Here is a 25,634-nt window from a genome sequence, read left to right as displayed (position 1 = left end):
CTGTATGGAATAAAATAAATGATGAAAAGCTGTGGATAACTATTCAAAATATTGGAACACACATCATACTTCCATGCAACTCCAGCAATACAAGTTAAAATATATAATTTGAACGTGTGGATTAGAAATATGAATAACTACTTATTAGGGTCTGTTATTAGGGTGGTACGATGGTATGGTGTTAGCACTGCTGCCTTAAATGATCTGTATGGGTTTCCTCCGGGTGCTTCGGTGTCCTCCCACAGTCCAATGATGTCCAAAGAGGTTCAGTGGATTGGCCATGATAAATTGCCCTTAGTGTCCAAAAAAGATTGAATGGGGTTGCTGGGTTACGGGGATAGGGTGAAGGCGCGGGCTTCAGTAGAGTGCTCTTTCTGAGGGCCGGTGCAGACTCAATGGGCCAAATGGTCTCCTTCTGCACTGTAAATTCTATGATTCTCACAGCACCAGGGACCCGGGTTCAATTCCACCTCTCTTACCGGCGGGACAAGGCGGCACGGGCGGGTTCCGGGGTCCTGGGGGGGGCACGGGGCGATCTGGCCCCGGGGGGTGCCCCCACGGTGGCCTGGCCCGCGATCGGGGCCCACCGATCCGTGGGCGGGCCTGTGCCATGGGGGCACTCTTTTCCTTCCGCCTTCGCCACGGTCTCCACCATGGCGGAGGCGGAAGAGACTCCCTCCACAGCGCATGCGCGGGGATGCCGCGAGTGGCCGCTAACGCTCCCGTGCATGCGCTGCCCGGCAATGTCATTTCCACGCCAGCTGGCGGGGCACCAAAGGCCTTTTCCACCAGCTGGCGGGGCGGAAATCAGTCCGGCGCGGGCCTAGCCCCTCAAGGTTAGGGCTGGGCCCCCCAAGATGCCCGACTGATTTGCGCCGTTTTTGGCGCCGGTCGGTGGACATCGCGCCGATTCCGGAGAATTTCGCCCCAGGTCTCTGGTGCCAGGACCAAGGTAGATTCTAGGTAACAGGGAAAATAAGAAATTGGAATCTAACAATCGTGAGCTGCACATAACTGGAAATGGTACTTCATTAAAGCAAAAACAAAACTGGGATTTGCCTTCCTGGTCCATGTCAGGGCAACTCAATAGATCTAAATGCAAAACTGAAGCACTGGAAACACAAAGGTGAGGCAAAGTGCCACACAATACTCAAAATACAAGATCGAAAGAGGTAACTACATTCACTAACCACGAATAATGCTGAAGAGTTCCTCAATCCTCATATTTGCATACACCTGATAAAGGAAAAACTGCAGATGTATTCGCCAGCGTTGCAGTGTGCTGCTTGTCTGAGGAGACGCTGATTTAATACTGGCCTTCTGCAGGAACACCATGCTCAGCCAACAAATAACCTTTGACTCCAACCACTGGATAGAAAGAGAACAGACTTTAGCTGTCAGTTCAAGATATTTACTCGTTCCATAATGATATGCCCTGTTCAATCACTCCATTATTACTTCCTATTTAACAAATTCAGAACGCAGGTAGAAAACCTAAATCCAAGAACAAGAACAAAGAAAAATTACAGCACAGGAACAGGCCCTTCGGCCCTCCAAGCCTGTGCCGATCCAGATCCTCTATCTAAAACTGTTGCCTATTATCTAAGGATCTGTATCCCTCTGCTCCCTGCCCATTCATGTATCTGTCTAGATACATCTTAAATGACGCTATCGTGCCCGCCTCTACCACCTCCGCTGGCAATGCGCTCCAGGCACCCACCACCCTCTGCGTAAAGAACTTTCCACTCATTTCGCCCTTAAACTTTTCCCCTCTCACCTTGAACTCGTGACCCTAGTAATTGAGCCCCCCACTCTGGGAAAAAGCTTCTTGCTATCCACCCTGTCTATACCTCTCATGATTTTGTAGACCTCAATGAGGTCCCCACTCAACCTCCGTCTTTCTAATGAAAATAATCCTAATCTACTCAACCTCTCTTCATAGCTAGCGCCCTCCATACATCCTGTGAACCTCCTCTGCACCCTCTCCAAAGCATCCACATCCTTTTGGTAATGTGGCGACCAGAACTGCACGCAGTATTCCAAATGTGGCCCAACCAAAGTCTCATACACCTGTAACATGACCTGCCAACTCTTGTACTCAATACCCCTTCCGATGAAGGAAAGCATACCGTATGCCTTCTTGACCACTCTATCGACCTGCGCAGCCACCTTCAGGGTACAATGGACCTGAACACCCAGATCTCTCTGTACATCAATTTTCCCCAGGGCTTTTTCATTTACCGTATAGTTCGCTCTTGAATTGGATCTTCCAAAATGTATCATCTCGCATTTGCCCGGATTGAACTCCATCTGCCATTTCTCCGCCCAACTCTCCAATCTCTATATTCTGCTGTATTCTCTGACAGTCCCCTTCACTATCTGCTACTCCACCAATCTTAGCGTCATCTGCAAACTTGCTAATCAGACCACCTATACCTTCCTCCAGATCATTTATGTATATCACAAACAACTGTGATCCCAGCACGGATCCCTGTGGAACACCACTGGTCACCGTTCTCCATTTTGAGAAACTCCCTTCCACTACTACTCTGTCTCCTGTTGCCCAGCCAGTTCTTTATCCAACTAGCTAGTACACCCTGGACCCCATGAGACTTCACTTTCTCCATCAGCCTACCATGGGGAACCTTATCAAATGCCTTACTGAAGTCCATGTATATGACATCTACAGCCCTTCCCTCATCAATCAACTTTGTCACTTCCTCAAAGAATTCTATTAAGTTGGTAAGACATGACCTTCCCTCCACAAAACCATGTTGCCTATCACTGATAAGCCCATTTTCTTCCAAATGGGAATAGATCCTATCCCTCAGTATCTTCTCCAGCAGCTTCCCTACAACTGACGTCAGGCTCACCGGTCTATAATTACCTGGATTATCTCTGCTACCCTTCTTAAACAAGGGGACAACATCAGCAATTCTCCAGTCCTCCGGTACCTCACCTGTGTTCAAGGATGCTGCAAAGGTATCTGTTAAGGCCCCAGCTATTTCCTCTCTCACTTCCCTCAGTAACCTGGGATAGATCTCATCCGGACCTGCGGACTTGTCCACTTTAATGCCTTTTAGAATACCCAACACATCCCCCCTCCTTATGCCGACTTGACCTAGAGTAATCAAACATCTATCTCTAACCTCAACATCCGTCATGTCCCTCTCCTCGGTGAATACCGATGCAAAGTACTCGTTAAGAATCTCACCCATTTTCTCTGACTCTACGCATAACTTTCCTCCTTTGTCCTTGAGTGGGCCAACCCATTCTCTAGTTACCCTCTTGCTCCTTATATATGAAAAGGCTTTGGGATTTCCCTTAACCCTGTTTGCTCAAGATATTTCATGACTCCTTTTAGCCCTCTTGATTCCTCGTTTCAGATTTGTCCTACATTCCCGATATTCCACAGCTTTGTCTGTCCTCAGTCGCCTAGACCTCATGTATGCTTCCTTTTTCCTCGTAGCTAGTCTCACAATTTCACCTGTCATCCATGGTTCCCTAATCTTGCCATTTCTATTCCTCATTTTCACAGGGACATGTCTGTCCTGCACTCCAATTAACCTCTCTTTAAAAGCCTCCCACATATCAAATGTGGATTTACCTTCAAACATTTCATTTCATTTCATTTTTCAAACAGCTGCTCCCAATCCACATTTCCCAACTCCTGCCGAATTTTGGTATAGTTGGCCTTCCCCCAATTTAGCACTCTTCCTTTTGGACCACTCTCGTCTTTGTCCATGAGTATTTTAAAACTTGCGGAATTGTGATCACTATTCCCAAAGTAATCCCCGACTGAAACTTCAACCACCTGGCCGGGCTCATTCCCCAACACCAGGTCCAGTATGGCCCCTTCCCGAGTTGGACTATTTACATACTGTTCTAGAAAACCCTCCTGGATGCTCCTTACAAATTCTGCTCCATCGAGACCTCTGACACTAAGTGTATCCCAGTCAATGTTGGGAAAATTAAAATCTCCTATCACCACCACCCTGTTGCTCCTACATCTTTCCATAATCTGTTTACATATTTGTACCTCTATCTCACGCTTGCTGTTGGGAGGTCTGTAGTACAGCCCCAACATTGTTACCGCACCCTTCCTATTTCTGAGCTCTGCCCATATCACCTCACTGCTCGAGTCCTCCATAGTGCCCTCCTTCAGCACAGCTGTGATATCCAGGTCGTGGAATAGTCCATTCAGCTCTTTGAGCCTTCTTCCCCATTCAATGAGTTCATAGCTAATCCATCCTAAACCCCATCCAACTGCTTTGACTCTATATTCTTCAATACCCTTCTCTAGTAAAAATCTACTAGCCTCAGATTTACAATTAATTAAAGCAGCATCTACTGCTTTCCGTGGGAAAGAGTGCCACCTTCCGCCAGCATTTGGGTGAAACGGTTTTTCCTAACTGAATCACCTGCCTCTGACTTTAAGGTTATGTTTCCTCGTGTTAGGCTCCCTCACCAGCAAAGTGCGAGTGTGGCATCAAGGAGCCTTGGCAAAACTGGACTCGGTGGAATCGGGGGAAAACTCTCCACTGGTTGGAGTCATACCTGGCACAAAGGAATATGGTGATGGTGGTGGAGGTCAATCATCAAGAGGTCCCAGTTCTGGTATTCTTACCTCCTCCAGCTGGGAGAGAAAGGAGTTCTCATACTCTCCACGACACAGTCTGCCCACATGCTCTTCTATCATCTTATGTAAGATGGTAGTGATGGCATCCGCACTGATTCGTTCCAATAGGTTCAGCGAGTGCCTGACAATAAACACCATTAAGTTTAACAAAGCGGAGAACAGTTAGTTTTTGCTTTAAAAAAACCTGAGACAACATGAACTTGGAAACTGATCTAATCAGAACAATTGCTGGACTTGCTTTATTTTACACAGGGAGATACAGACTTCAATAGGACCAATGGTGTAAACCCATGTGGTTATCTGCCAGGGAAGATAGGCCTAAATGATGATCGACAATGGATTTCTATCAGAAGTAGGGCAAGATCAGCTGGAAATGCAAATGTGTGAAACAGGAACAAAGTAGGCCACCCAGCCCCTCGAGCCTGCTCTACCATTCAATAAGATCAGAGCTGATCTGTTTGTGTTTCAGATTCCACATTCCCAACTAATCCCGATAACCTTTCATTCCCTTGCCCACTAATCTACCTCCACCTTAAAAAAATTCAATGACCCGCTTCCACCACCTTATATGAACATACGAATTAGGAGCAGGAGTAGGCCACTCGGCGCCTCCAGTCTGCTCCACCATTGGATCATGTTTTTTAAAAATAAATTTAGAGTATCCAATTATTTGTTTTTCAATTAAGGGGCAATTTAGCATGGTCAATCCACCTATCCTGCACATCTTTGGGTTGTGGGGGCGAGACCCACGCAGACACGGCAAGGATGTGCAAACACCAAACGGAGAGTGACCCAGGGCCGGGATCGAACCTGGGACCTCGGCGCCATGAGGCAGCAATGATACCCACTGCGCCACCGTGCTACGTTGGATCATTTTTAATCTGATTGTAACCTTAAGCCCACATTCCTGCCGACCCCTCCGACAACCTTTCACCCCTCGTTACTCAAGAATCTATCAGGCTCCTCCTTAAAAATATTCAAAGATTTTGCTTCCATTGCAAAGGTGCCTGGGTGCTGGCGGCACTGAAGCATAACATACTTACTTTTATGTTCAATTCCTCTCATAATAACGGATAGAAATCCATTAGCCTTCTTAGTTATTTGCTGTACCTGCATACTAACCGCTTGTAACTCATGTCCTAGAACACCCAGATCCCTGCATTCTCCATTTAAGTAATGCTGATTTTTGTTTATTCTTCCTGCCAATGTGAACAACTTCACATTTTTCCCACATTATACACCATCTGCCAGATCTTTGCCCACTCACCCAACCTCTCTTATTCCGCCTGCAAGCTCCTTATGTCCTCATCGCAACATACTTTTCTATCTATCATTGTGGCATCTGGAAATTTAGCTACCTGCTCTGCTCTGCTCATCTAAGTCACTGATTTAAAGTGTAAAAGGTTGAAGCTCCAGCACAGACCCCTGGGTTCCACTTGTCATATCCTCCCAATCAGGAAAAGACCCAGCTTTGTGCAGTGATATGCTTTGTCCTTACGTTTGGTGCTTTGTTCAACTTCTTTAGTTAACCAAGGATGGTAGGTCCTCCCCTTGAGAATTTTTCTTTATCGCTGGAATATAGTATTCTGAATATTCGGAAACAGCCCCTTAAACATCTGCCACGACAATGGGAGCAGCTACGTAAATTAAATCTGGCCCGGTTAGTTGAACAAATGAAGGAGTTTCGGAGGTGGGACATGCTCCCGTTGTCACTGGCGGGTAAGGTACAGACCGTAAAAATGGCAGTCCTCCCGAGATTTTTGTATGTTTTCCAGTGCCTCCCTATTTGTGTGGGCGGGTAAACCCCGCGAGTAAAGAAAGTACTTTTGGAGCGGAGCCAGGTTGGGGGGGGGGCCTGGCACTGCCTGACTTTATGAACTACTATTGGGTGGCAAATATAGCCATGATTAGGAAATGGGTAGTGGGGAGGAGTCGGTCTCATGTAAGGGCACAAGTTTGGGGAAATTGGTAACGGCTCCTCTGCCGTTCCCGCCGGCCCGGTACTCCACAAGCCCAGTGGTAGTGGTGGCCCTGAGAGTTTGGGGGCAGTGGCGGAAGCATATGGGAGTGGAGGGAGCGTCGGTGTGGGCTCCAATTTGTGGTAATCACCGGTTTGTCCCGGGAGGATGGATGGGGAGTTGCGGAGGTGGCAGAGAGCAGGGATTGAGGGGCTGGGGGACCTGTTTATTGATGGGAGCTTTCCCTGTTTGGAGGATCTGGAAAAGGAGTTTGAATTGCCGGGAGGGAATGGGTTTCGGTATCTGCAGGTAAGGGATTTTCTGCGAAAGCAGGTTTCGATCTATCCGCTTCTACCGCCGCAGGGGATACAGGGCAAGGTAGTTTCTAGAACGGGGGTGGGTGAGGGGAAGGTTTCGGAAATCAATAAAGAATTTATGGAGTGGGAGGAAACCCAGATAGGTGAGCTAAAGCGTAAATGGGAAGATGAGTTGGGAAAGGAGTTGGAGGCAGGTCTGTGGGAGGATGCTGTTGAGCAGAGTTATCGCAACCTCATCATGTGTCAGGCTCAGCCTGATACAATTCAAGGTGGTTCACCAGGCACACATGACGGTGGCCCGGATGAGCAGGGGTGGAGGATAGGTGTGTGAGGTGTGCAGGAGGGCCTGCAAATCATGTCCATATGTTTTGGAGATGTCCGAAGCTTAGGGGACTCTGGCAGGAATTTGCGGATGTCATGTCCACAGTGCTAAAAATGAGGGTGGCGCAGTTTGCCCTAAGATGATCAATGTTAGGGTCCGTTCGGAGGTGACCACCGTTTATCGACTTCTTCGGAGATAACTAAACTGTCAATAAGGGGGGGGGGGGGGGGCGGTTAGGGGGAGTAAGGCTATTTTTGTCTAGCTTAGGCAGGTTCAGTGTGCGATGGAGGGGTGTGTTACGCCTGAATTACGTTTACATTTGTACTTGTATCTTTTGCTGTTATAAAACCATAACTGCCTTAATAAAATGTTTGTTAAAAAAAAACATCTGCCACGGCTTCTCGATATCTATCCGCTAGCCTACCATACCAGCTCACTTTATCTAGCTCAGCTTTCATGTCCACATAGCCACCCTTATTTAAGTTTAATATACTAGTCTTAGACCCACTCTTTCATACTGGATGTAAAATTCAATCACATTGTGGTCGCTTTTACTGAGAAGTGCCTTTACACTGAGGTCATTAATTAACCTGGTTACATTACACAATATTTAAGTCCAATATAACCTGCTCACTGGTTGATTCCAGAGCATGCTGCTACAAGAAACTATCTCAAAATCATTATTTGACAACACCCAGCTCTCTTGACTCCTCCACTATCTCTAAACTGTCAGATGTCAGGAATAAACGAATGACTAGGGTAAGAGTAGGGCCAGTCAAGGACAGTAGTGGGAAGTTGTGCTTGGAGTCCTAGGAGATAGGAGAGGTGCTAAATGAATATTTTTCGTCAGTATTCACAGGACAAAGACAATGTTGTCGAGGAGAATACGGAGATACAGGCTACTAGACTAAACAGGCTTGAGGTTCATAAGGAGGAGGTGTTAGCAATTCTGGAAAGTGTGAAAATAGATAAGTCCCCTGGGCCGGATGGGATTTATCCTAGGATTCTCTGGGAAGCTAGGGAGGAGATTGCTGAGCCTTTGGCTTTGATCTTTAAGTCATCTTTGTCTACAGGAATAGTGCCAGAAGACTGGAGGATAGCAAATGTTGTCCCCTTGTTCAAGAAGGGGAGCAGAGACAACCCAGGTAACTATAGACCAGTGAGTCTTACTTCTGTTGTGGGCAAAATCTTGGAAAGGTTTATAAGAGATAGGATGTATAATCATCTGGAAAGGAATAATTTGATTAGAGATAGTCAACACGGTTTTGTGAAGGGTAGTTCGTGCCTCACAAACCTTATTGAGTTCTTTGAGAAGGTGACCAAACAGGTGGATGAGGGTAAAGCAGTTGATGTGGTGTATATGGATTTCAGTAAAGCGTTTGATAAGGTTCCCCATGGTAGGCTACTACAGAAAATACGGAGACATGGGATTCAGGGTGATTTAGCAGTTTGGATCAGAAATTGCCTAGCTGGAAGAAGACAAAGGGTGGTGGTTGATGGGAAATGTTCAGACTGGAGTCCAGTTACTAGTGGTGTACCACAAGGATCTGTTTTGGGGCCACTGCTGTTTGTCATTTTTATAAATGACCTGGAGGAGGGCGTAGAAGGATGGGTGAGTAAATTTGCAGATGACACTAAAGTCGGTGGAGTTGTGGACAGTGCGGAAGGATGTTTCAAGTTACAGAGGGATGTAGATAAGCTGCAGCGCTGGGCTGAGAGGTGGCAAATGCAGTTTAATGCAGAAAAGTGTGAGGTGATTCATTTTGGAAGGAATAACAGGAAGACAGAGTACTGGGCTAATGGTAAGATTCTTGGCAGTGTGGATGAGCAGAGAGATCTCGGTGTCCATGTACATAGATCCCTGAAAGTTGCCACCCAGGTTGAGAGGGTTGTTAAGAAGGCGTACGGTGTGTTAGCTTTTATTGGTAGAGGGATTGAGTGTCGGAGCCATGAGGTCATGTTCAGCTGTACAAACCTCTGGTGCGGCCGCATTTGGAGTATTGCGTGCAATTCTGGTCGCCGCATTATAGGAAGGATGTGGAAGCTTTGGAAAGGGTGCATAGAAGATTTACCAGAATGTTGCCTGGTATGGAGGGAAGATCTTATGAGGAAAGGCTGAGGGACTTGAGGCTGTTTTCGTTAGAGAGAAGGTTAAGAGGTGACTTAATTGAGGCATTCAAGATGATCAGAGAATTGGATAGGGTGGACAGTGAGAGCCTTTTTCCTCGGATGGTGATGTCTAGCACGAGGGGACATAGCTTTAAATTGAGGGGAGATAGATATAGGACAGATGTCAGAGGTACGTTCTTTACTCAGAGAGTAGTAAGGGCGTGGAATGCCCTTCATGCAACAGTAGTGGACTCGCCAACACTCAGGGCATTCAAATGGTCATTGGATAGACATATGGACGATAAGGGAATAGTATAGATGGGCTATAGAGTGGTTTCACAGGTCGGCGCAACATGGGAGGGAGGGCCGAAGGGCCTGTACTGCGCTGTAATGTTCTATGTCACGTCCAATATCAATACTGGATGAGCAGAAATTTCTTCCAATTGAATGGAGAAGACTGAAGCCATTATCTTCAGTCACCATCACCAACTCCTCTCCCAAGCCACTGACTCTATTCCTCTCTCTGGCACTCGTCTGAAGCCGAGCCAGACTGTTCGCAACATTCGTTTCATAGTTGCCCAAGATGAGCTTTCAACCTTATCCATATCATCACTAAGACTGTTTATTAACGCATCAATAATATTGTCTGGTATCGCCCATGATTTAGCTCATCTACTGCTCAACCATTTGCCAGATCTTTACCCACTCGCTCAACCTATCTACACCCGGCTCCAACCTCCTTATGTCCTCTTCACAACATATTTTCCTACCTATCTCTGTGTCATCTGCAAATTAAGCTACCATCCCTTTTCTCTGCTCATCTAAGTCACTGATTTAAAGTGTAAAAGTTTGAGGGCCCACCACAGACCCTCCTGGGCTCTACTTGTCACATCCTACCAATGTGACATTGTTACCTCAAGCTGTGATTATTCTAATGTGCGTCTGGTTGGCCTCCCACATTCTACCCTCAGTAAACCTGATGTCATTCAAACCTTTGTTGCTCATGTCCTAATTTGCACAAGGTCCCACACACCGATCTCCCCTGTTATTGCTGACTTCCACTAGCTCCTGGCTAAATAATGCCTCAATTTTAAATTTCCCTCATTCCTCTTTACAAATCCAACCCTATCACTGTAATCTCCTCGAGCCCTTACAAAACATCCACATTCCGCTCATGCTGACTTCTCAAGTATCCCTCATTTTAAACTCCCTGGACTCTAAACTCTGGAATTCCCTCCCTAACCATCTCCATTTCTTGAACTCATTTATCTCCTTTGAGTCACTCATTAAAATCTCCCTTTGAATAAACGTCTGAATATTTGCTCTAATATCTCCTTATGTGACTTGATTTTATACAATGTCAAAGATGCTCTGTACATTGTGTAGAGGTGACGTTCGGAACTATGCTGTTTTAGAATTGGCAGGCCATGCACCATAACTTGGAGTTTAGGGATATCAAACAGATCCTCTCATCGGCAATGAGGAAATAAATGGAAAACTGGACAGTTGCACATCATCAGCATAATTCGTATACGTCATTGACCTAAGTAGCAAAGACCAAGTCATGGGAGATCTGCCAATATCAGAAAAATATAGGATGTTGAAAGGCAATACAACACCAGTTTCAAGAACTTGGGGACACTTCAAGCGATTAGGCCAAGCTTTGCACTTCCCTTCAAATGTTCCTCACAGAAAACCTCCCAAGCTGCACAAAAATACAACAGGTTTTTTAATCTACTGAAAAGTCTCTGCAGTTATTGCACTGTCACATTGTATAATTCACTCATTTACTCAGATTGTGTTCTTTCCACAACACCTGTTACAGAACACTAGCTGTCAATGACAATGGGCATTTGAGTGGGCATTACGAAAGACTGCAAATGGCCTGGCAGCACGATGGCACAGTGGTGAGCACTCACGGTGCTGAGGACCCTGATGTGCAGGTTAGTTGGATTGGCCATGCTAAATTGCCCTTGGTGTCCAAAAAAGATTAGATGGGGCTACTGGGTTATGGGGATAGGGTGGAGAAGTGGGCTTAGAAAGGGTGATCTTTCTATGGGCCAGTGAAGACTCGATGTGCCAAATGGCCTCTTTCTGCACTGTAAATTCTATGATGCTATGATCTATGACCCGGGTTCAATCCTGGCCCCAGGTCACTGTCCACATGGAGTTTACACATTCTCCCCGCGTCTGCGTGGGTCGCAACCGCACAACCCAAAAGGTGTGCAGGGTAGGTGGATTGAACATGCTAAATTGCTCCTTAATTGGAAAAAAAGAATTGGGTATTCTAAATTTTTTTTTTTAAACTGGCAAATGGCTAAAATTATGGACCAAAACTTGGTACTTACAATACATGATTGACCTTTGCAAACTGCTCCACTGCAGTGGCACACCAGCACTGCTCTTTCACTGCACTGCAGCCTGCACAACTCCGTAGTTCCACCTCATCGATGGCACTCTCATCTTCTTCTTCACTCATGCTATCTCCATTCTGCAGGGTCTTGTCTTGGTGTACATAGATATTAAAAGCACGAGTGTAAAACTCGTGAATTATTTCCTGGAAGGACAGAATAGTTGAGAAGAATAACACAGCTTTAATCATGGTGTAGACTTTGTCTTTCAGTGTTCCAGGTCCTACACTGTTAATCATTCCTGCCTCAATCCAGGACTCTAAATATTTCAAGCTGCGCAGATAGGGTGCTAGACTTTGATCCAACATGCTGAAGGCATCATACAGGAGCTTTGAGCGCTGTTGCTCTGTCACCATGTTCTCCCTTTGTGTGAGAAAGTCCCAGAACTCTGCTGCAATATTCCTCTGAAGATCTATCTGCAAGACTTCCAGAAACCATTCCACTACCACGGAGTTCAAACCATAATGCCGCAAAGTTTCCAGTGCAGCAAGCAGCTCATCCTCCACAAAGTCATCACCACTTCCCAATCCAGAAGCTGCCTGAAAAACAAATACATTTATAAACACACAGAATTTGTACTTCCATTTCTCCTCTGCATCTACCATGAGCGCCACTTCAAAGGGATATTTTACTTAAGGTTTACACGAGATGATGTGATTAAAATAGTTGTATCGCATTGCTCTTACTGCGATTTGAATCTTAAAGACAGAATTCTCTAATGCATCTTGTCAAAAAGCTTTTGGAACCAAGGAGTTACACCCCTTGGAATAAATACATTGGGCTGGATTCTCCACTGCCGGGATTCTCCTTTTCGCCGGCAGCCCGAGGATTCCCCAACGGCTTGGGGCTGCCCACAATGGGAAACCCCATTGACCAGCTGGTGAGATGGAGAATGGGGGGGGGGGGGGGGGGCGCCGCACCAGATTTCTGCTGCGGGTGGGAAGGAGAATCCCACCCGTTGCCTTTTGCAGTCAGCATGCATTAACAAATGTGTAGCTAGTAACGACAGCTCTCAAATTATAGGATAGAACAGGGAAAGGTCACTGATGTGGATCAGGGTGTCCCCAATTCTCTCAGTTTCACTCGGGTCTAAGCTTCAAAGTATCTGCTTGGCCTTTTGGCTCAGATCTGGTATGTCTCTCTTGTGGGGACCATGAATTGGATTCAATTTGAATTTGAATTGGTTTTTGGAGCAGGCGAGGAGCTGGATTAGGGTTTCGCCCCTGAGCCCTGGCTTTGTGACTCTGAAAAAGTAATTTTAAAAACTCCGGTTCCTCACTTAGCAAAACCACTCAATGCAGCGGTTACAATTTGACAACAAATCCGCCCCCTCCCCCCGCTGACAGACACCCGGTTACCAGGCCCAGTGCGGAGAGCGGAGTGAGTCCGGAGCTCAGTCTGTTCCAGGCGGCGGATAGGCTAAGCGATCGCGGCCCAGAACCTTCCACCGCCGCCATGGCACTCATTGCCGGCATGCCAGGGGCGCATGCGCAATACCGGCAGCCAGGGAACGCATACGCAATTCTGGCAGCCAGGGAACGCATGCGCACTTCCGGCAGCCAGTGAGGCGCACGCGCAATGCCGGCTGCCAGGGGACACTGTCGGTTCGGGGACGACAATGCGCATGTGTGCTGATTAACGCACTCCTGTTTCTGACTCTGGCGACCATTGTTATTGCGAAGACTCGCCCGAATCGTGATTAGAATTACTGCAACTCAGCGGATGAAGCTTTCTAAGGCAGGATGACAATAAACAAACTATTGCCATGACAGCGCGATGTCGCAGAGAGGAGGCGTCTTCGGTTCCTGCAATGTCGTAGATTGATGACGTAGGGAGAGAGATTAAGCGGTTCCTTGGTTACCGGGAGCGGGCGAAGCCGCCATGTCCCAGCAAGGGGCTGCGCTGCAGAGTTACAACAATGAGCTGGTTAAATGTAAGGGGTTGAGTGTGCGTGGGTGCAGTTAGGGTGGAAGGGGGTGAGGGTGGATGAGGGTGAGTGTGGAAGGGGGTGGAAGGGGGTGAGTGTGGAAGGGGGTGGGGGTGGGGGTGAGGGTGGAGGGTGGAAGGGGGTGGGGGTGGGGGTGAGGGTGGAAGGGGGTGGGGGTGAGGGTGGAAGGGGGTGGGGGTGAGGGTGGAAGGGGGTGAGGGTGGAAGGGGGTGAGGGTGGAAGGGGGTGGGGGTGAGAGTGGCAGGGGGTGGGGGTGAGGGTGGAAGGGGGTGGGGGTGAGGGTGGAAGGGGGTGGGGGTGAGGGTGGAAGGGGGTGGGGGTGAGGGTGGAAGGGGGTGAGGGTGGAAGGGGGTGGGGGTGAGGGTGGAAGGGGGTGAGGGTGGAAGGGGGTGGGGGTGAGGGTGGAAGGGGGTGGGGGTGAGGGTGGAAGGGGGTGGGGGTGAGGGTGGAAGGGGGTGAGGGTGGAAGGGGGTGAGGGTGGAAGGGGGTGGGGGTGAGGGTGGAAGGGGGTGGGGGTGAGGGTGGAAGGGGGTGGGGGTGAGGGTGGAAGGGGGTGGGGGTGAGGGTGGAAGGAGGGGAGGTAAAGGTGGCAGGGGATGGGTAGTTGAGGGTGGAAGGGAGGGTAGGGGAGTGAGAGGGTGAGCCTTGCATGTTGCTTTTGCTTCCATTCTGTCTCACCAGCTCATTTGTGTTTCACTCTTGGCTGGTTGCACCTCTAATTTGTTCTGGGCATTGCACTGGCAGAATTTTCAATCATAGAAATAATGAGTCTGTAACTTGAGCAAATAAGTTAAATTGTTCCAAAAAGGTTGTAAGGACATCCCCAGTAATTACAGACCAGTCACTTTAGCATCAGTGGTGGGCAGGCTTCTCGAAACAATTATTTGGGATAGAATAAGCAGTCACAGTTTATTAGGAAGCGACAGTATTTTCTAAAGGGAAAGTTGTATTTAACACAATGGTACAGTGGTCAGCACAGCTGCCTCAGAGCACTAAAGATCCAGGTTCAATTCTGGCCTTGGGTGACTGTGTACAGATTGTACATTCTCCCCGTGTCTGCGTGGGTTTCCTCCGGGTGCCCCAGTCTCCAACCACACCTATTTTGCTGGTAGGGACAGCTGGTTTTCAAACAGTCGTGCCAGATTGACTTCAGCAGTCACAGGTTGTGGAAATTTACGCTCGTTAAAGAGACCGGAGAGGTCACTCTCAAACTTGCTTTTTGGCTTGAACGGTTTTTCATTGAAGAGCCTCATCAGCTCTTGGGTAGGGTTGCTGGGGAGGGGCCTAGGTCGGGTGTTCTTTCAGAGTCCGGGTGGGAGGCCTCCTGCACTGGAGGGATTTGATGGAACTTGCTAACTATCATAGACAAGTTGGTGGAGTGACCAAATATGTGGCAGGGGTGCAGGAGCAGAGAGACCTGGGTATATAGGTGTTTAGACCATTGAAGGTGCCAGAACAGGTGGAGAGAGCAGTTAATGAAGCCCAGAATACCATATGCTTTATTAATATCGGCAAAGAGTCTAAGAGCTAGGAGGTGATGCTGAATTTATACAAGTTCGACCTCAGCTGGAATATTGTGTACAGTTCTGGGTGCCTCACTATAAGATGTGAATGTATTGGAGAGAGTGCAGAAGAGGTTTTACAAGAATGGTTCAGGGATGAGGAACTTCAGGAATCAGGATAGATTGGCGAGGACTGTTTTCATTGGAGAGAAGAAGGCTAAGAGGAGATTTTTAAAAAAATATAAATTTAGAGTACCAATTGTTTTTCCAATTAAGAGGCAATTTAATGTGGCCAATTCATCTACCCTGCACATCTTTGGGTTGTGGGGGTGAGACCCACGCAGACACTGGGAGAATGTGCAAACTCCACACGGACAGTGACCCGGAGCCGAGAGCGAACCCTGGTCCTCAGCGACATGAGGCAGCAGTGCTAACCACTCTGGTGCTGTGCTAGCCTACTAAGAGGAGATCTGATCGAGATGCTCAAAATCATGAGGGGTTGTGAACAGAGTAGATAGAGAGGAACTATTCCCGCTCGTAAAAGGATCTAAAACAAGAGGGCACAGATTTAAAGCGAATTGGAAAAGAAGCAAATGTGATGTGGGAAAAAGGGTTTTCATACAGCGAGTGGTCTGAGTCTGGAATACACTGGCTGGAAGTGAGGTGAAGGCAGGTTCAATCGAGGCATTCAAGAGGGCATTAGATGGTTATTTGAATGGAAATAATGTGAAGGGGTTCAGGGAAAAGGCCTGGGGAATGGCACTAAGTCATGATTATTGTTTGGTGATCCAGTATAGACACAATGGGTAGAATGGCCTCCTTCTGCACCATAACAATTCTATGAGAATAGGTGTAGCGTGTTTCCAGAAGGAGGCCTTTCAGCCCGATTTTTCCTGACATCTAATTGAATCGTGGTTTCCCTTTCATGGGTTACCCATGTGGAGATGTCTGTTTTATCTGCTGCTCTGAATGCAAATTGTGATGCCAGGTATTGAAGATTTGTGCACAAAAAGAGAAGAACTGAATCAACAAATCTTACAAGAGGAGGAAGAGAAGAACAAGCTGCAGAACGATATCCGCATTTTAACAGAGAAACTAGCCAAGGTCAACGAGGGTCTGGCACGCAAGATGGCAACCCGCAATGAATTTGACAGAACTATTGCAGAGACTGAAGCTGCTTACATGAAGGTGAGTGTAAAGGCCACGTGGTTACATTCAGTATATTGTGTTTTCCCTGGGATTCATATAAAACTCTCTGGAAGCCAGCTGAATCTGAACCACACGATTCCAGGGAGAAGATATTTCCACTGTTTGGTGGAGTTCCAACTTCCACCTGGCTTGCGGGAGCAGTCAATCTGTCTCTATCTTAAATCTGCTGTGCAGTTTGATTGGAAATTGACTCATTCTCTGTGATAGGGAGATGTAGAGCCCCTGTCTAAGGTGGACCATTCCAGAGGGGGTGGGGGTTTCAAAATAGGAAGGAGTTTGGGGTGTGTGAGATATTGTTAAATGTTGATCTATAAATACACAAATTTTAAGAATGATACACTGAATGTTACCCTGTTACTTTATTGCTGTTTTGTTTTTGCTGGGGTCATGTTAATTTTCAGGAGTTTTCATATTCATTCATGGAATGTGAACATGGCTGTTGCAGTGAGGTTGAGGATAGTGACTTGGGATGGGAAGTTTACTTTTCTTAAAGCTATTTATTTACACTATTTACAAGACATGATCGTAAGTGCATAGTTTCAGGAACACAGGATATTCTGTGCCTTGTACCTTTGGAATCTCTTGGTTATCTGACCCCTGATGTCACCGTTACATCATTAATATCAGCGTGGCCTCAGCACAACCATTATCCCGTAAGCCGCTGGCAAGGACCGTCTTTGTTGCCCCTCCCTTAAGTGCCCTTGAGAAAACAGTGATGAATTAAACACGTTTGTTGTTTTATTTTTGCATGTATTGAATCCAGCAAGGTCATGTTCTATTATTAGCGTGTGGCACAGTGGTTAGCACCGCTTCCTATGGCGCTGAGGACCCCGGTTCGATCCCGGAACTGGGTCACTGTCCGTGTGGTGTTTCCACATTCTCCTCGTGTCTGTGTGGGTTTCAACCCCACAACTCAAAAGATGTGCAGGTTAGGTGGATTGGCCACGTTAAATTGCCTCTTAATTGGGCGGAAAAAATTGGGTACTCTAATTTTCTTTTTTAAAGTTCTATTATTAGCGTGGAGTTCATCCACGGTAGCACAGTAGTTAGCACTGTTGCTTCAGGGACCCAGATTCGATTCCCGGCTTGGGTCACTGTCTGTGTGGAGTCTGCACGTTCTCCCCGTGTCTGCGTGGGTTTCCTCCGGGTGCCCTGGTTTCCTCCCACAAGTCCTGAAAGAAGTGCTTGTTAGGTGAATTGGACATTCTGAAATCTCCCTCAGTGTACCCGAGCAGGCACCGGAAGGTGGCAACTCGGGGCTTTTCACAGTAACTTCATTGCAGTGTTAATGTCAGCCTACTTGTGACACTAATAAAGATTATTATTATTATTACATGTACTAACTGCATTGAATACTGAAATGCTGAGGTCACTTTAGTGATTTGACACAAATGCTTGGTTCAGTCTTGATCCACTAAAGCAGCACGTGTTGACCAACCAGGTAGAAATCAAAGGTTTATTTACAAGATCTCCACTCCCCAAAGGGTCTCTTCTCTCCTCCCCACCGCACCCCGCCCCCCCCCCCCCCCCCCCCCCCAAACCTGCACCCAGGTCAGGATATTTATACTAGTGATTCAATCCCCTGTTAAGGGGAAGCCCAGATCCCTCGTTACCGGGGAGCTCGTATTCCGTGCAAGTCACGGGCAATCTTATATTCCTGATGTCGTGACCTCCACGAGGGTTATAACAATGGTAATAAAAGATAAACAACGGAAAAACTAATGTTTTTGAAGTCTAATAGTTTCACCCTTCTAATTCTTCACTCTGAAGAAGAGTCATACGGACTCGAAAGGTTAGCTCTGTTTCTCTCTCCACAGATGCTGCCAGCCCTGCTGAGTTTTCCCAGCACTTATGTTATGTAGATTCTTGCAATTTCCTGACAACAGATGTTGGGCTAACTAGTCAATAAATCCCTGGTTTGCTCTTGTCACCTTTCTGAAATCGTGGAGAGACAAGTGCAATATTCCAAAGTAAAGTAATAGTTCCCGAACCAAGAGAACGTGGGATGATTATAGTTGCTTCTTTCCAGCTTCTGTCAAAACATGGGAAAGAAACCATCTGATTTTGTATTTGTCACTCTTTCGTGTCATTATTTTCTTCATTATTGTCCTTAATTGAATATTAATTTCCTTAGGATGTCTGTAATGCTGCCTCTTCTTCCACTGTAAATGTTAAGCCAAGTCCTTATTTTAGTTGAGAATCAAGCTATTATCGGTTTAAGAGGTCCACACTGCTCCTTACCAACCTCTTCTTTTCTTAATTTAATTGTAAAAATGTTGGTTTTGCCAACCTTTGCTGTCATTGTATCTTTCCCATTCACCAGGAACTGTGCTTTTTTTTGCATTTTCTTATATTTCTTCTTTTAGTTTTACGTTTGTCTCTTGCTTCTTTGCTCTTCCCTGTTTGTTTTTCCTTGTGGTGGGCCACCTCTGGTGAGTTTTTCCTGTAGATGGGACGGGACACCTCCAGAGATGGTGATGGAGGAGTGGGAGACATTTGCTGAAAGGTGTGACTATGTCAGGCTATTGCTTGAATAGCGTGTGGAACAACCCTACAAACTTTGGCACAAGCCCCCAGGTATTAGTGAAGATGACTTTGCAAGGTCACCTGGGCTTTTGTCTTCAGAGCATTACTCCAAGCCTTCGAATTACTCATCTGATAGCCTAACCACTGTGCTGCCATTCAGGCTAAGAAATTGCTTATTTACATTCAATATGAGGAAGCAACATCAACGCTGATATATCACCATTAAACCAGTCTTCTGAGAGCCTCGTTTGTTTTTACCTTGGATGAATATATTTTGCTTGAAAACAATATTTAAAATACATGTTTCTAAATTCATTCTCTGGGAAAGATGGTCAAAATGTCAGGTGCAAGTGGCCTGAGCCCTGGTGTCCAGCTTATTTTCTTCTGATAGTGAGTGGATTGTCAATGCCTGCTTTCATTTTTCCCAATGAATAAAGACCTGGGATTAGAAAGCATCACCTCTAGGTCTAGGGATGTTCAGACGTTCACATTCCATTTTATAAATCATTTGGATCTCCCTGGCATCCCTTCCTAGTAATGTAGTTTCTAACAAGCAAATATAGCAGGCCGTACATGAGGTTGTGGCCAACCTCGGCTGTCGCCTTTCAGTTCGACCATGGCAATAGAATTTCCCCATCGGCACCTAACAGATTTTGAATGCATTACTGTAGTGACAGAGGGATTTGGGCCCAAGTGTCTGGAGAAGAAAGTCCCTTCTGCCATCTGTGACTGCCTTAATTTATCTTTACTGTTGGGAGTTCCCTTTAAACGTTCTTTGGACAAAAACCTCTCTGAGCATGACTTTCTTGGCCACAGGGAGTTTACATTTTTAAAAGTTACTGCACTTTCGCCAAGTTGTGACTGGCCAATTTATTTCAATGCACAGTACATTCCAGATTTCTGCAAGGCCCGCACTTGTGTACATCAGCTGAGACTATACAGTCCTCCCACTCAGCATATTCTGCTCCTCGCAAGTACCAATTCACCCTTCCTCTTGTAGATCACATTGTACCTCTGCCCTCGCACATCCTTACTGATCCCATTTATTTCTACTCACTAACATCTCAAAGAAAAGTACAGCACAGGAGCAGGCCCTTCGGTCGCCAAGCCTGGGCCGTCCATGCTACCCGTCTAACCTAAAAACTTCTGCACTTCTGGGGCCCATATCCCTCTAATCCCATCCTATTCATGTATTTGGCAAGATGCCATCTCTTCGCTCAAGTCTCCAACCAATCTAAATCCTGCTGTATCCTCTGACAGTCCTCATCGCTATCCACAATTCCACCAACCTTTGTGTCGTCTGCAAACTTACTAATCAAACCAGTTACATTTTCCTCCAAATCAGTTATATAAATTACAAACCGCAGCACTGATCTCTGTGGAACACCACTAGTCACAGCCCTCCATTCAGAAAAGCACCTTTCCACGGCTACCCTCTGTCTTCTCATATGTCCACTTCCAAATGGGAGTAAATCCTGTCTCTAAGAATCCTTTCCAATAATTTCCCTGCCACTGAGGTAAGGCTCTCCAGTCTGTAATTTCCTGGATTATCCTTACTACCCTTCTTAAACAAAAGAACAATATTAGCTATTCTCCAGTCCTCTGGGGACCTCACCTGTAGCCAGAGCCTTTATCCTTCTCATCATGTACTGCTCAGTTCCAAATCAAAATCCCTAACCCCATTCTCACTGCTCCTCCAATCATATGTCTGTTACAATCCCAGACCCGACCCCAACAGAAACCCTAATATTTTATTTAATTTTGTAAGACTGAGGAAAGAATACCTCACTTTACACACAACTGGAATATGGTATATTAAAACAAACCTTATTACTAACACAGTATGAAAATATCTTTAACATCACACCAGAAAATAGCTTACAATTACCCCTTAAACAATGCTAATCAATACAGTGGTACAGTAACCCTTAACTGCTATCTTTATTCCCACTCAAACAACAAAACCATCCGCATATGACCGGAGCAAGGCTCAGTAAATTTTTGGGGGTAGAGGATAGGTGTGGGAGATGCTCGAGAAGCCCAACAAACCACACCCACATGTATTGGTCATGTCCGGCACTGCAGGGGTTCTGGGTGGGGGTGGCAAAGGTACTTTCAAAGGTGGTGGGGGTTGGCTATATTTGGGGTTGCAGAAGAGCCGGGAGTGCAGGAGGCGAAAGAGGCTGATGTCTTGGCCTTTGCGTCCCTAGTAGCCCGGCGAAGGATATTGCTTATGTGGAAAGAAGCCAAACCCCCGGGCGTGGAGACCTGGATAAATGACATGGCAGGGTTTATAAAACTAGAACGGATAAGTTCGCGCTAAGGGGTTCGGCTCAAGGGTTCACCAGGCGGTGGCAACCGTTCATTGGCTACCTCGCAGAACGATAAAGGAAATGGGAAGGTAACAGCAGCAACCCAGGGGGGGAGGGGGGGGTGAGAGAGAGCCCGGGCGGGTCCTCAGGGGTGTTTTTGTATCGATATTTGTATTAGGCTATGTATATTGGATTGTTTGATTTTATTTTTGGAGAGTTATTATTTTTGATATGGCAGTTGCCATTTAGTTTTTATATATATATATATATATTATATATATATATATATATATATATATATATATATATATATATTATTTATTTACTTGTTATTTATTTATACTGTTTTATTGTTGTAAAAAGGAAAACATTTGTATTGTTTTGTTTGGCCAAAAAAATTTGAATAAAATATATATTTTTTTAAAAACAACAACATAACCATCTCTGGTCCCAATCCACTTTTAAAATACAGTTAGCTCTCAGGAATACTTGCTGTAAAGAGATGTCTTGGATACTCCACTTTGAGAATGAGTGATATTTTAAGGCTGCTTGAAACAAAGAGACTTTACATCTTTCAGAATAATACAGAATCTCTGGCTGTATTCTTCAGAAACTTCGCTCCTCTTCCAGCTAAAAACGATCACTAATCAACACCTGACTGCTTCAATCCCTGGCTCCTCCCATTGATTACGTCATCTCACTAAGCTGAACACTATGTCTCTAATTATCGACTTCCCAGGGAACCTTCGTAATATCAAATAAAAGTCCATTATCCCAAACTTTTACAGTGCTTTAATTGCACCTCTGGCTCCAAAAAGCCTAGCTGTCTTTCAAACCAGGATTTTTAAAAACATGGCTGTGGTAGTCACACACAGTCACTAAGCCAGGCTTTTAACCCTTACTGCACTAAATACGTATAATACAATACATCTGAAATTCCTACATTCATCACATGCCCTCTCCCATGCTCTGCTCTTCCAATCACAGAGTCTCGCTCATCCATGCTCACTGCTTCTCCAATCACAGAGTCCCTCTCCTGTGCTTTCTGCTCCTTCAATAGCTGCACCTTTTCCCATCCTCTCTCCAGCCACATAGGGTTTAATGTTCAATTGTGTTTGAGCTCGCTGCTGTGAGCAGTCTGTTTATTGTGACCAGCTGAGGGAGGGTGAAACAACTCTCCTATTCTCCCAGTTCTCAGTTGACCATAAGAGTTTATTTTTGTTAAGAATTTCAAGAGGGTGTGCTTTGCCAATTCTTTAAGTGTCCCACTATTCACATTGCCACGGTTGGAGAGAATGACCCAGACAGGCTTTCTTGGGTTAAACAAAGAAACTATTCCCAAACAAAAAATAATGCATCCCGATTCATAGGGTCACACACAATTTGTCCTGGGCCCGTGCATACACAAATACAGATAGCAGAGTAAGAGGAAATGCTTATAAAAATGTGAATGAGCAAAATGGAGTATATGGTTAGCTGTGCCTTGCTTGGTCTCCGCGGTGATTCAACGTTGTGGCTTTACTGTTCTCCTCGATGCAGTCACATGGGGCAGATTTCCACACTTTAGAAGATCTCAGTTTGCAGTTGTTTTCTCAGGGTGGTCGCATAGTTCCAAAGAGAGAGCACGCTGCTCCAACGGCCTGTTTGAAATTAAGTGAAAATGAAAATTGTTTATTGTCACAAGTAGGCTTCAAATGAAGTTACTGTGAAAAGTCCCTAGTCGCCACATTCCGGCACCTGTTCGGGGAGGCTGGTACGGGAATTGAACCCACGCTGCTGGCCTGCCATGGTCTGCTTTAAAAGCCAGCTATTTAGCCCTGAGCTAAACCAGCCCCAGAATACCAGAACAGCTTCTCGCTCTCTCATGCTTGGCTGGTGTTCCCATGAAACGCCTTGCTGGTTATATATTCCAGAGGGGCTTGATTAGTTCATGCCCCTGCAGGTATGTTTCAGAACCGGCAATTGAATTTTGATGTCTCATCTCCGAAATATTTGCCTTGTCACGATGTAAGTCAGGAGATGGGCTTTTTCACGCTTCTCAAGGAGTCCATTGTCTGTCTTCATTCCAACTTTGTGCAATGTGAAATTGTGTTTTCTAGCAGCTCTGCCTGTCTGGGCTATGTCATTTTTGTTTCAAAACCCGTCTGTATCGGGTTCCAGTTTAACGTCCAGCCAGTGAAAAAATAATATCTTCTGAAAACACATTCCTGTGATAGTACATTCCAGATTGCTGTGCAGGCGCTTATCTTAAAGGGCTCATTGACTACAAGTCAAATGCCCCTCACCAATTTCAGTCAGCTAAGTTCAGATGAAGGTGGTCCATTGCCTATTTAACTCTTCCTTCCATGGAAACATGACATTTCTCCCTCCTCCCATTCCATTACAGCTGCTAAACTCACTAATCGTGCACTGTTTTCTCCCATCTGTGCAGATCCTTGAAAGCTCCCAGACGCTGCTGACGGTGCTGAAGCGGGAAGCAGGGACCCTGAATCAAGTCAATGAAAATAATGACAACAAGGACTCTTGATTTTTAGCAATCAGCTTCCGAGGAGCAGGAGCGCAGGAGAGAGGGAATCTGTGATCGTAACAGTGAGAAACATAGTCAATAAATGCCAAATACTGGATCACACTTAAAACGATTTCAAATTCCATCAAGAGATTGACTACTTAAAAGACTTTAAGTTGATTTGTTTGTAATAAAATTTATAGATATGGAAAACTTGGATCGTTTCTACATGAGGGTGGTTGATAAAGCTGCCAACACTGGATTGAAGTTTGTTTTGTGCTTTCAGAGAAAGAGCAGTGCCCCTACCTCCTGTAGGAGGGTGCGCTCTAAGAGCTGTGTCAATCCAACTCAATAGTGGATTTGACACCTACAAGGAGGTGAAAACTGATGTCGGGGTGAACCCAGTCTGTTCACTGGTCATTTGTGCTGAGAAAGCCGTAGTCCAGCTGTAACTTATTTGAACACAATAGGAATTGGCTAAAGAATTGGGGGTCAGGCAGCAGGATAGGAATTTCTAGCTCCGAAAGAGTCCAATCAGCTGTCTAACATAATCCCATTTTGGCAGTTCTTGGGCTGCCCTTGTAAGTTATGGCACTTTGTATCAATCAAAATACCCTTTAAATGATGAGGATTGTTGCCTCTTGGCACCCTTTCAGACATTCCGCTAGCCTTGGTGAAAAATGTTCTTCTCAACTCTCCTTCGATCTCTTTAAATCTGTTGCGCACCAGTTACTGACTGGTCTGGTAAAGAAAATAGGTCCTTCATATCAACTTTATGGCAGTGCTCACTTTTATATTCTCCATCATTCCCTCAACCTGTTCAATCTTTCTGCAGCTAACGTTCTCCAGTCCTGGTGGTGCAGATCTTCAATTGGTTATTGTAAATATGCAGGAAAGGGAAGCTGCCACTCTTATGGGATGTGGAAAAGGGGATCAGTTAGCTCAGTTGGCTGGATGGCTGGTTCATGATGCAGCACGATGCCAACAGCACCAGTTCAATTCCCATACCGGCTGAGGTTATTCAGGAAGGCTCCGTCTTCTCAACCTTGTCCCTCACCTGAGGTGTGGGACCGCCAGTCCTCTCGCTCTCGGGAGAGCCGCCTATGGTCCTCTGGAACTGTGATGACATTTACTTTACAATTGTAAAGGGTTAACTTCAAGCTTCAGTGCAGGAGTGTTTGCCACAGAACTTTACAGAAGTGCTCAGGGAATTTGGCTCTTTTTCAAGGTTAAGCTAAACCTGGGCAAGATTGATTTCTTTTCCCAGCGAACTCCCCAGGGAGGGGAGGGAAGAGGATTGGGAAAGGCTACTGTTTTGTCTGGCCTGGACTAGTTTCCAGTATCTGGGAATTAGGGTGGCCTATAATTTGGCCTCACTCCATAATCTTGACTTGCCCAGCCTAGTGGATCTGGTGAAGGCTGATTTTGAAGAGGTGGGATGTCCTTCCTGTGACCTTGGCAGGAAGAGTACAGACAGTGAAGATGAATGTTCTCCCAAGTTTTTGTTTTTGTCCCAGTGTCTCCCAGTCTTTCTTTCTAAGGCCTCCCTAGGCAGGGTCAATAAGTTAATATCTACTATTGTTTGGGTGTAGGGTTCGTAGGGCATTTCTGGAAAGAGGGGTTTGGCATCACTTAATCTGCTGGGCGGCAAATATTGAGAAGTTGTGGGGGTAGTTTCGGGATCCTGAGTCTATATGGGGGAGGATGGAAGCGGCTTCATCCATAGAATCGAGTCTGAAGGCCCTTGTTATTGCTCCACTTCCATTCTCTCTGGTAAAATGTTCATTGAGCCCAGTGGCAATTGCCTCTTTGAGGATTTTGAATCAATTCAGGCAACATTTTAAAATAGGCTCTATGTTGCTAATGGTGACAATT

At 46.0% G+C, this 25,634-nt stretch overlaps 2 protein-coding genes across 4 annotated transcripts in view; one reads left to right on the top strand and one right to left on the bottom strand.

Moving 5' to 3' along the window:
• anapc2 (anaphase promoting complex subunit 2) overlaps nt 1-13,251 on the bottom strand; it is a 68,398-nt gene extending 55,147 nt beyond the window's left edge. For 2 of the 3 annotated variants that reach the window (XR_011937611.1, XM_072488121.1), the window contains exons 1-4: nt 13,115-13,251; nt 11,694-12,295; nt 4,628-4,760; nt 1,191-1,368 (exon numbers count right to left, since the gene is read on the bottom strand). Coding sequence is in view for 2 of the 3 variants with exons in the window: in XM_072488121.1 (XP_072344222.1) it covers nt 1,191-1,368; nt 4,628-4,760; nt 11,694-12,295; nt 13,115-13,231 (1,030 nt within the window). In the remaining variant the exon portion in view is untranslated. Of the gene's footprint in view, nt 1-1,190; nt 1,369-4,627; nt 4,761-11,693; nt 12,296-13,035 lie in introns of all 3 variants that reach the window. The other variant, XM_072488122.1, reaches the window with a different exon arrangement.
• A 287-nt stretch (nt 13,252-13,538) lies between these two features.
• On the top strand, nt 13,539-23,972 carry ssna1 (Sjogren syndrome nuclear autoantigen 1). Its single transcript, XM_072488120.1, has 3 exons — nt 13,539-13,689; nt 16,195-16,394; nt 23,685-23,972. The coding sequence occupies exons 1-3, from the start codon at nt 13,638-13,640 to the stop codon at nt 23,778-23,780; spliced, it is 348 nt and encodes a 115-aa protein (XP_072344221.1). The 5' UTR covers nt 13,539-13,637; the 3' UTR covers nt 23,781-23,972.
• Nucleotides 23,973-25,634: the final 1,662 nt, after the last annotated feature.

Source organism: Scyliorhinus torazame, chromosome 22 (genome assembly GCF_047496885.1).
Source record: "Scyliorhinus torazame isolate Kashiwa2021f chromosome 22, sScyTor2.1, whole genome shotgun sequence".
Lineage (NCBI taxonomy): Eukaryota > Metazoa > Chordata > Chondrichthyes > Carcharhiniformes > Scyliorhinidae > Scyliorhinus > Scyliorhinus torazame.
The sequence above is the reverse complement of the archived record's forward strand: the minus strand, read 5'-3'. Positions and strand labels throughout refer to the sequence as shown.